The following is a 10,978-nucleotide window of genomic DNA, read 5'->3' on the forward strand; positions in this document are numbered from 1 at the left end:
TAGTTTGTTCCATCCAACCGGGTTATCAGTGATAAACTTGTTGAAGTGATTTGTGCCATCTTTACCAGGATAGTAACCCACAATTTAAATAGTAAACAGCTGTCTGTATACAGTACTGTGCATTCACACTAACTCTCAGTTATCTGAGCCTTGTATAGCCTGGGCCCATAACCAGTAATTCCCCGTTAGGAGAATGAGTGCATACAGGGAGACGTATTTGAGAGTAGTGTTTGAATAATACACATACACAGCACACAGATACACTGTACAGTAAATGTAGTTTTTTTACTTCCAGAAACGTTAAGCAAAGTCCAAACAAGCAATCCAAAGTCAATTACAAGTAAACCAGTCAGTTTTCATCCAGGGATAATCCAATAACAAATTCTAGTGTCAAAAACAGTTCAGTATCAGACTTACATCAAATCCAGAAATAGCAGTCAATTTGGAAAAATGGAGGAATGGCAAAACTTTCCAACAGAAGGAAACAGAGATACATTCACACTCTCTTCTGAGACTAAGACTAAACAACCCAGGTTTCTGGCTCCATCTTATGGCTGTTTAAGAAACCACACCCAATTGCTCTTGCATTCCTTTAAAGAGACAGTATTAAAATGTATATCCTGGTTTATATATTTCTAACCCAAATACCTACTAGGTGACTTATATTCCTAACAGTGATTCTGCATAAATTTAATCATGAACTGGATATTTTACAGAACATTTATAAACAATGTTATTCAAAGTCTGGAATAAAAAAATGCAATAGCCATTTCATCTAGTCATACCTGACATTTTTATTTTAAGCCAACATCCTTTCAATGCTGCTTTCTGTTTTGCCATCCTACAGAATTTCATATTCTTAATCACTGGGGGGGGGGGTTAGAAATATTGATCAAGCTGTTACACAACAATAAACTATTTTAATACATAAAGTTCTACAAAAATGTTTCACATGGAAATAAAAAGAGGAAGAAAGAATTACATAGACTGTGACACAAGAGAGGGACTTGTACATTTCCTTCTTTAATACATTCAGGGGATTTCCATTTCACAAGCAATGCAGTCAGGAATTGGGGAGGGGAGGAGGACAGGCATCTTTGCCCACATTAACGGAAACAAAAGTATTACATATGTTTGTGTATGTCATATATATGTGTGTGTGTGTGTGTGTGTGTGTATGTGTGTCCGTGTCCAAAGTATTATGCCACATTTCTGTTCATCATTACACAACTGGGCACTGATCTCGCCGTAAAGGAAAAGTTTAATTCTTGAAGGTAAGTGAGGATTGATTGATATTTATTCTGACCTTTATTATTTTTACAAATAAGGCAGTGAATATATCCAACACATTTTCCTCTCCTATTTTCCCCACAACAACAATCCTGTGACATAAGTTGGGCTGAGGGTGACTGACCCAAGGTCACTCAACTGGCTTTCATGGCTAAAGCAGGACTTGCACTTATGGTATCTTGCTTTCTAGCCTGGTACCTTAACCATTAGACCAATCCCTCCACTACAAGTACTGATTTTTGACAGAGTCTGTATTATTTAAATAAACAAATCTTAAATTTGTAAGTATTTTAAATTCAGTCTAAAATAAAACAGTGCAAGGAAATTAGTGCACATGCATGTATTGCATTGAGAAATGGGTGCCAAAATAAAAGAAATCACACAATGATGGCATGACTATGCCAAAATATGTTAATTGAACAAGAATGTGCAAAGACAAAACCAGCACAATGTGCCACATTTATATACAGTATATAATAGATCAAACATTTATCACTATTAAAATATGCAGCGGATTATAGGAAAATAGTGTACGTTCACTTTCTTTAACTGACTAATTCTAAAGTGAATCAATTAATGTTGGAGTCATTTTTATTGGACTTTCAGCTGGGATAGATTACTGAGACCTTTGTACTAGCCTAGATAGATGACCTAAATTAGAAATTAGAAGTGGGCAATGCAGCTCTGCTAATTTTCCAGACACACAATAACTTACATTGTCATTGTTTCAGCATCTTTTTGGCACTGTATTCTTATCAGACCATGTTCTAAAGAAAATGTTGTGCAGCTATATTTCTTATGTAGGTTGTTCTATGGCCTACAATAATTCATCTTGTCAGCATATTGTTCAATATGTACATGAAACATTTTTGGAAATATCATGTGAGATATTTTCATTACATGTCATCAGTATGTTGGTGACACCTAACCTTTTCCAAAAGACTCTCAAGACTTGGTTATACTGCCAGGTCTGGGTCTCCAGGAAACCAGAGATTTGTCTCAGTGGCTCCTTTACTGAGGAAGCCATTTTTATCTTCCCTTTGTCTAATGTTAGTATTTTTATTTTTATGTTATTTATTATTGTGGCTCTTTAGATTTTAATCTGTTTTTATATTGGCTGTTTTATCTATTGTTGTTTGCTGCCCAGGGTTGCCTTTAGGCCATATAAATTTGATAATGCATGAAGGAATAGGAGTAATGGATGGAAATTGAACAAGGAGAGATTTAACCTGGAAATAAAAAGAAACTTTCTGACAGTGAGAACAATCAACCAATGGAACAGCTTGCCCTCGGAAGTTGTGGGAACGCCATCACTTGAGACTTTCAAGAAGAGATTGGACAGCCATTTGTTAGAAATGGTGTAGGATCTCCTGCTTGGGTGGTGGGTTGGACTAGAAGGTCCCTTCCAACTCTGTTAATCTGTTAAATAAAAGCCTTGCTATCCAAATCAACATCTTGAACATTACTTAAACTCACTGATGAGGTAGATATGAACAAGCTATAATTAAATTCAGATAAGACTGAGGTGGCATTTTTTTTCCAAAAGTTTTTTTTTAATATTTACAATAAATTCATCTTTCCTTTAAACAGTGTGTCAACTGGGTACATATATCTTGTGCTAACAATTGGATTTAGTACTTTTCTTACCGATATAATAATAATCACATTCCCTTTATAAATCATTATCTCTTATACATCACCTCTATATCAATATTCACTTATTTCTCTATATATTCATCTGCTCAGTTTTAACTTGTTTTATTTTCCAACCATTGGTAAAATGTATCCCATATCTTATAAGTATTCAGTTTCTTCTTTTTCTTTTATTTCTAGTGTTAATCTATTCATCTCTGCACATTCAAATATTTTCTGTCATGATTTTATCACTTTTCCAGTTCTGAGCAAATACAATCCTAGCTGCTGTTAATACATGGATAATCAAGTATATTTTTTCTTTGCTATAACATACAGGTACCATCCCTAATAAAAATATTTCAAGTTTCAAATCTATATGCTGCTTTATTATTTTTTCCAACCATGTGTATATTTTTGTCCAATATCTTTTAGCTTCTCCACATGTCCTCCACATATGGTAATATGATCTGTGTATCTGGTGGCACTTCCAGCATTTATTGATTTGTCTTTAAACATCTTTGCCAATTTTGCTGGTGCAAAGTGCCATCGATAAAACATCTTATACAAATTTTCTTTGTATGCTGTCGATATTGTTAACTTATAATTTCTTTTCCATAACTTCTGCCACTTATTTAGTTCTATGTGAAACCCAAAATTTTGCGCCCATGCTATCATCATTTCTTTTACTTGCTTTTCTTCTAATTTAACACCTAGTAACAATGTATTTTTTTAATTAGCTTATCTTCCATTCCTATTAATATTTTATCCAACTCTGTCAAATCCTTATGAATGCCTTCAGTTTTAACATCTTTTTCGTATCTTGATTGTATTTGCATATATGAGTGCCAATTCATATTGACCCCTTGTTCATTCAATTCTTGTTTTGAGCTCACCCTTTTCATTCTATTTTTCATTCTGTTTCATCTATTTTTGTCAAAAAAGAATTTCAATTCTTTTTCCATATATTTAATATTTTCCTTTTCTCTTAATATTGAGGTGTTCATCGTCCATCTTAACCTCTTTTTGTCCCTTCCATATTACTTTAATTGGATTATGGTCTGCCCAGGTGTTTTTTCCAATACTTTTTTCTTGTATGTTAGGAATTAAGTATGTTGATATCCACATCATATCAATCCTAGACAAATGTCTATTCAAGTAAAATGTACATTGTTTGTTTTTAGAGTGTATCTTGGATTGCTAAGTCTTCTGTCATCTTGAAGAAGGATTTCGGTATGGACTGAGGTGGCATTGATGAGTAAAAAAGCAGACTGGAACACTGAGGTTAACCCTGTTTTGAATGGGTTTGCATCTGAATGAAAATGTGCATCCATACTCAGAGGGTTTTCTTTAAGGCTCAGTTGCTAATGAACTTACATATTTCTTTTGTATGAGCTGTAATAATTCCACAGCAAGTTATCCATGCCTTGGTCACATTCTGTCTAGACCAGGTGTGTCAAGCACATGTCGTCACGGTGACATCATGTGACATATCAGGACTATTTTTCTCTTCGCTAAACCTGGGCGTGGCCAGCGCGTGACGCATATGTTTGACAGCCCTGGTCTAGTCTATTGCAACCTGCTTGAGTGATAACTTGATTTTTTAAAGCTCATTTCACACAAACTTTACTGGAAATGGGCTGTTTTTTATGTATTATCTTTTCCTTTTTCAGTCATTCTAGTGTAGGAACTCACTAGCTCTAAAAAAATGCAGCTTTAGACAATGAATGTATATGTTTGGATATCTTTTCTGTGCAGAATGTTCACTCTTTGATTATTGGATAAGGTACAGTTAAAGTCTATCATGGCTGGTAGGTATGTATTCATTATAACCATTCATTTAATGGTTATTACTATTCATTTAATGGTATTCAATAAAAGCCAGAAATATTTTTCAGTTTTATCTACTAGTAAAATGTGAATGATCTTTGCCATTTTTTCTGAAACCAATTGTGTTTTCTTCTCCAATAGCCTTATACTTTATTTAAGCTTTCCTTTAGGACAGGTACATATACCTACCTATATATAAAAGTGAAATACCACTCGCATATCATCACAAAATCACCAGAACTGTAAAGCCTACAAACTTTAAACTTGGCATGTACTTCTTGGCTTCTAGGTGCTCACTAAGAAAGACTTTTTCAAAATGACCATCACAGCATTAGTATTTCATATATTATTATTAACGTGCTCTGATACTAAGGAATTCTACTCCCCCTCCCCACCTGAAAAATCTGTTACAAATGCAAAACACAAGCAGAGGAGAGGAGTTTCAGTTTTAGTTTCACAGTACCAAGCAGCTTTAGTACAGAGCAGTTGAGCTAAGCCATGCCCAGGCTCCTAGCTGTCTCCTTGCTCACACAGCAAATACTTTCAGTTTCCAAACAGCCCTCAACTCTCTCAAACACTGACAGGATGCTAGCCAGATGAATACTAATGGGTGCTGGTAGGCAGAGGCAGAAATTTTTTCCACTTATTTTCCTCCCCCAAAACTAAGCCCAACCACATAGTTTCATAATGAAGCACGGGTTTCGAGATAGTAGAGATATAAATAGTTGAAGCATAACATTCAGTTGTCAACAGGAGATCTGTTCAGATTTGTCTTCAGGTTCATCAGAAATCTGTATATTAAAAGAGATACATTCTTGAACAAGGAACACAATACATATTAAAAGTCTTTGCTGCTGAACTCAGTGGCCCTTCTGGTTTGTTGCCCTTTGCTTATAAACAGGAAGTAAGATATGATTGTGAAAGATATAACAGGATTCAGCTTTGCCATCTTTCTTGTAACTTACTTGCATGTGCTTTTTTATTGCTCTCTTCTCTTTCTCTTTACATTTAAGCTCTTTACCAACTTCTATGGAAGCATTTCAAATTTCCAAATTGGGCTTAAAAGATTATCTCTAGAACTTCAGAGAGCTGCTTCCAGTAAGGATACAAGCCTGCTTAAAATAACTCACTGTTCTGTTACTCATTTGCTTTTAATGCTTCTCTTTCCTCTGCTTCAGATAATAATTATTCTTACCCCAGCAATTTTTAATTTAGCCCTGATTTGATAGCCATTTTGCAAAGGCTTGTAAAGGATAATGCTTTTAAAAAAGGCATGATCCTACTGGATTACTAGGTAGTAGGTCACATATATTATCTGTCAAGTGGATGTGCGATTGCTGTTTTGGTACTACATCCTTAATAGTATTATATCCTTAATGGTACTACATCCACATGGAGAGAAGTAAGCAGTGGGGTATCACAAGGCTCTGTCTTAGGCCTAGTACATAATTATCTTCATAATTGACTTAGAGGAACTCATCAAATTTGCAGATGACACTAAACTGGCAGGAATAGCCACAACCCCTGAAGACAAACTTAGGATCCAAAAAGATCTTGTCAAACTTGAACAATGAGCCCTATCCAACAAAACAAATTTTAATGTGGAGAAAAGCAAAGTTTTACATTTAGGCAGGAAAAACCAAAGGTTACGGTTTAGGTGAGACCTGGTTCAAAAACAATAACTGTGAGAAAAACCTTGGAGTCCTAGTAGATTATAACTTGAATATGAGCCAGCAGTGTGTAGCTACCACTGCCAAAAAAAGCTAATACAATCCTGGGTTGTATAAACAGGCATAGAATCAAGATCACATCAAGTATAGTACCACTTTATAAAACCCTAGTAAGACCACACCTGGAATACTGCAACCAATTTTGGTCACCATACTACAAAAAAGATGTTGAGACTTTGGAAAAAGTTCAGAGAAGAGAAGCTAAGATGATCAAAAGCCTGGAGACTAAAACATGAAAAATGGCTTCAGGATTTGGGTTTGACTAGTCTAAAGAAAAGAAGAATTAGGGGTGACATGATAGCAGTATTCCAGTACTTGAGGGGCTTCCACAAAGAAGAGGGGCTCAGATTATTCTACAAAGCACCAGAAGGCAGGACAAGAAAAAAGAGCTGGAAATTATCCAAAGAAAGAAGCAACCTGGAATTAAGGAGGAACTTCCTAGTAGTGAGGACAATTAACCAGTGGAACACCTTGCCTTCAGAAATCATGGGCACTCCCATCACTGGAGGTTTTTAAGAAAAGATTAGACAATCCCATCACTGGAGGTTTTTAAGAAAAGATTAGACAATCACTTATCTGAAATAGTATAGCTTCCCTTTCTTGAGTAAGGGGTTGGACTAGAAGACCTTCCAGCTCTATTCTATTCTGTTTATTCTTTTTTAAACCAGATAAATAAAAAAAATAGTTTTTAATAGTTTCACTTGCACAAATTGAGCTGCACGTGCATACACACCAGCCTGGCACTCACATGAATTGAGCTGCACACATGTGCATGCTGGCCTGCCACTTACACAGCCTAGTTGCAAATAGTCCAGTAGTGGGCTGTGGCCCAGAGGTTGGGGCCTCTGGCTTAAAAGATCATTAAAACTATCCAAAAATATCAGATACATTTCAATGCAAAATTGGACAAGAGATTTTGGTTAAAGCCCTTCAAAACATCTTAATAAAATCAAATGATCCAATAACCCAGGAAGAAAAAAGGGTCACATACAATGTACAATGCAAAGACTGCAACAGTCATTGATGTAGGACAGACAGACTAGCTAAGTGCACCAAAACACCAGCTGCAGAAGGCATGGTGAAAACTCCTTAATCTCATACCCTGTGGACAGACTCAAACACAGTTTCAACAGAAAAACTCTTAGCTTCCTAAACCAAGCCAAATCCAAAAAATGCTAGGAAATTACTGGAAGCTTACATTCAAGCAAATCAGTCACCAGTAAATACACAGACATAAACCATAGTTACACAACATTTAAAAGAGATAATAAAAAAACCCTAGGATGCAAACAGAAAGACAACATATCCCCCCTCATCAGCCTACGTTCAGATAATGGATCAGCACCAGGCAAACAATTGTGCAGAAAACAATAACCTGGTCAAAGAAACTACCAACAAGAAATTACATCTCCACCAAAACTGGCAGGGGAAGCTAGTATATATATAGATAGGCAGCAAACTCCATATTCACTGATAAAATATGTCACCTAGTTGGGTAATGAAATCTCTACAAGCAAATAACCAAACTCAGAGAGCACAAAGAACTCCACAGTTCAAGTGTGAGCTACAGATATTCTTTTCTTTTAGAACTTATTTTAAGTCCATAAATACTGTTAAAGAAACACTTGATGATTAATTTATGGTTTCTATATTTGGGTCAAATTATTGTTAAATATTATTTTTCAAATAATTTTGAGAACCTTTACTAATATTTTAAGCTTAACCAATATTAACCAACTACTACTATTCAGATATGCTAAAGTGATATATTGCTTAAAAAATACTTTCCCCAAAAAACTATTGTCTTCCAAAGTAGCCCATATTCGAATATAAGCAATTCAAAATAGAAGGAAAGCCCTTTTTTGCAGGTTCACAATAAAAAACAACAACAACAGGATGTGGAATGGGAAAAAAGGAAAATGAAAACATTTTCTTGGTAAAAAATTTTTGATTTGCAACATATCCTTCTTAGGTATTTTATATTCTTTTGCTGTGGTTTTTTGAAGTGCTATTTTTGGCCTTTGTTTCTTTTAATTAGAATTCCCAAGGCCAAAGACTGTGATTAAAATTACCGTAGCTGATAAATGCAGCACAGTAATGCTGCCCTTGTACTTTCCAAATTAGCAAAAGCAGAATTCTTTTATTTGGAAGTGAATGACTCAGCAAATTCCCCACAGCTGTTTGTTGTCTCATGGAAAGGAACAGATTGGTCTTCTGTTATCATGGTCTTCATATTGAGAAACGAATATTGTGGCTACCCTAATAGAATTTAGCTCCTGATGTATCAATAAACACTTACAAGTATGTAATATATGTTACCTGACTGGAATGGCTGGTTTGTCTTGTTTTAAGTTTCATGAGCTTTGAAACAGAGATTATGATTAATTAAGAATGACTTTAGATACCATACTCATTTCAAGGTCAGCACATTATATTTGATCAAATACTGTATTACAGCCACTAAACTCACAGTCACTCTGTTTTATTAGTAATATTTAACATGTTCTGATCATCTTTCTTTCTTCTCCTCCCTCCGCAAAGAATGTTGTCTGAAGGATATCTCTGTAAAATCCCTTATCATGAGCTCTTGAATTACACGCTTTATGGAGCAGAAACAGAAGAGGCAATATATGAATTGAAGTCATTAAATGGCGTCACTTGTGAATCAACAGGCAACATGCAAAGTAGAAGTTTATTTTGGAATTATAGATCAATGGACACATTTATGATCTCTGTTTCTTCAAAAAAACCCAAAAATAATAAACAAAAGAAAAACACATTGACACAAATTATTCAATATCCAATATTTGAAAGGCAAACATCCAAACCTGTGGAAATCTATGTGGGATCATCCATAAGCAAGGACACTTACCTTGTTCCTTCTTCTTGTAAAAGCATTTGTAAGAACTACAGTGACTTGCATATCGCTGGTGATCAGGTGTTACCAATGAATTCAAATAAAAGAGATGCTATTTTTGACAGTGGGATATGCCCATTCTTGGAATCATCAGAGATTCCATTGCCAATAGATTCAATTCCAATGCTACCTGCTGAGATCCCACAGAAACCACCCCAAAGGAATTCATCATGCTGGAGAGTGTCCAGCATCAGGCAACATCAGCAGCCTCTCTCAAATTCAATTCTGAATAATTATTTGGAGGAGAAAGTGGTAGAGCTTTATAAACAATATATCATGGATGTGATGGGCAGTAGCATATCTCCCACAAAAATCTTGACTTCGGAGTTCATAATGACAAATGTAGATCAAATCAGCATGAAGTTATCTCAAGAGATGAACATGAAGACCACCAAAGCCAAAGATATGGTTATTAACTGCCTACTGCAATTAGCTAGTGGAAAGGTGTCAAGTGAAATGAGCACTCCTAGTCTCCATATTTCCCAGTTCAGCACTAAATAAAGATCACTATATCTTGAAATGTAGAAATCAAACTGTAACTCAATTTAATTTCTGAATTACAAAACTATCAGGAAACAGTTGAAGTGCCAAATTGTGATTAATTTACCTGTAACTATTTAACAGGTAAATTCTTCCAAGATTTTTCATTTCCCCTTCTTTTGCATTGTATTTTTTTTCTCCTCCTTTCCTTATTGAACAATTTTGTGTGTCTGCAAAAAGTTCAGTTAATAAGGGACTTTTGAAAGTTTTCCTGAAGTAGTAGTAGTAGTAGTAATTATTATTATTGTTGTTGATGATGTTGTTATTATTAATCTTTTATTCATTAAACATAAAACTCAGTCAACTGAACATTTAAAATATCATTGACTGGCTCTGATGGTTGATACCGGTTGCTGCCAGCATCCTAGGTATCAACCAAGTATCTTCTTAAAATGTATGTTGTTCCAAGTAGTGCAGGCTTTTGCAGCTCTGCTGGTGCTACAGCTGGAAGCTGCAACTTCTTGATGTATTTTGCAAAATTCTTGGACATGGTACCAAGTGCCCCGATGACAATGGGTATCACTGTTTCATGTTTCATCCATAATCGTGTAGTTTTGATGGCCAGGTCGCAATATTTTTCCAGTTTTTTTTTCTTCAACTCTGGCATCTCCTGGTACAGCAATATCAATAAATTGTACTTTTTGAAAATCCCATAAGATGTTCACCTTCTTGTTTTCAACAACTTTTTCCACTTTATGTTCCCATGACTTTTCAGATACAGATAAGTCATATTTTCTACATAATGACCAGTGGATAAATTTAGCAACTCGGTTATGTCTAGTTTTGTTATTAGTTTGTGCAATTTTGCTGCACTCACATATTAAATGTGAAACAGTTTCAACTTTGTCATTGCAAAGTTGGCAGTTTGGGTTGTCAGTGGATTTTTGTATCTTCACTCTCATGGCATTAGTTTGCAGTGCTTGTTCTTGAGTAGCAAGATGATGATGATGATGATGATGATGATTTTGCAATCTACTAAAATATTGGTTGCTTCCGAACCTGGTGAAAGCTTCCTCATGTGTATGGGGGTATCATTTGG

At 35.3% G+C, this 10,978-nt stretch overlaps 1 protein-coding gene across 1 annotated transcript; it reads left to right on the top strand.

The window, feature by feature from the left end:
- Positions 1-1,148: 1,148 nt before the first annotated feature.
- Positions 1,149-10,024, top strand: TASL (TLR adaptor interacting with endolysosomal SLC15A4). Its single transcript, XM_026716060.2, has 2 exons — positions 1,149-1,274; positions 9,024-10,024. Exon 2 carries the CDS (start codon positions 9,025-9,027, stop codon positions 9,898-9,900), a length of 876 nt encoding a protein of 291 aa, XP_026571845.1. The 5' UTR covers positions 1,149-1,274; position 9,024; the 3' UTR covers positions 9,901-10,024.
- Positions 10,025-10,978: the final 954 nt, after the last annotated feature.

The sequence above is a fragment of the Pseudonaja textilis genome, unplaced genomic scaffold (assembly GCF_049901715.1).
Source record: "Pseudonaja textilis isolate UNSWEBS1 unplaced genomic scaffold, rPseTex1.2 PTEXSCF80, whole genome shotgun sequence".
Taxonomy (NCBI): Eukaryota; Metazoa; Chordata; class Lepidosauria; order Squamata; family Elapidae; genus Pseudonaja; species Pseudonaja textilis.

Excerpts from the sequence above, each read along its gene's own strand:
- TASL (XM_026716060.2), top strand. The coding sequence starts at position 9,025 with ATGTTGTCTGAAGGATATCTCTGTAAAATCCCTTATCATGAGCTCTTG.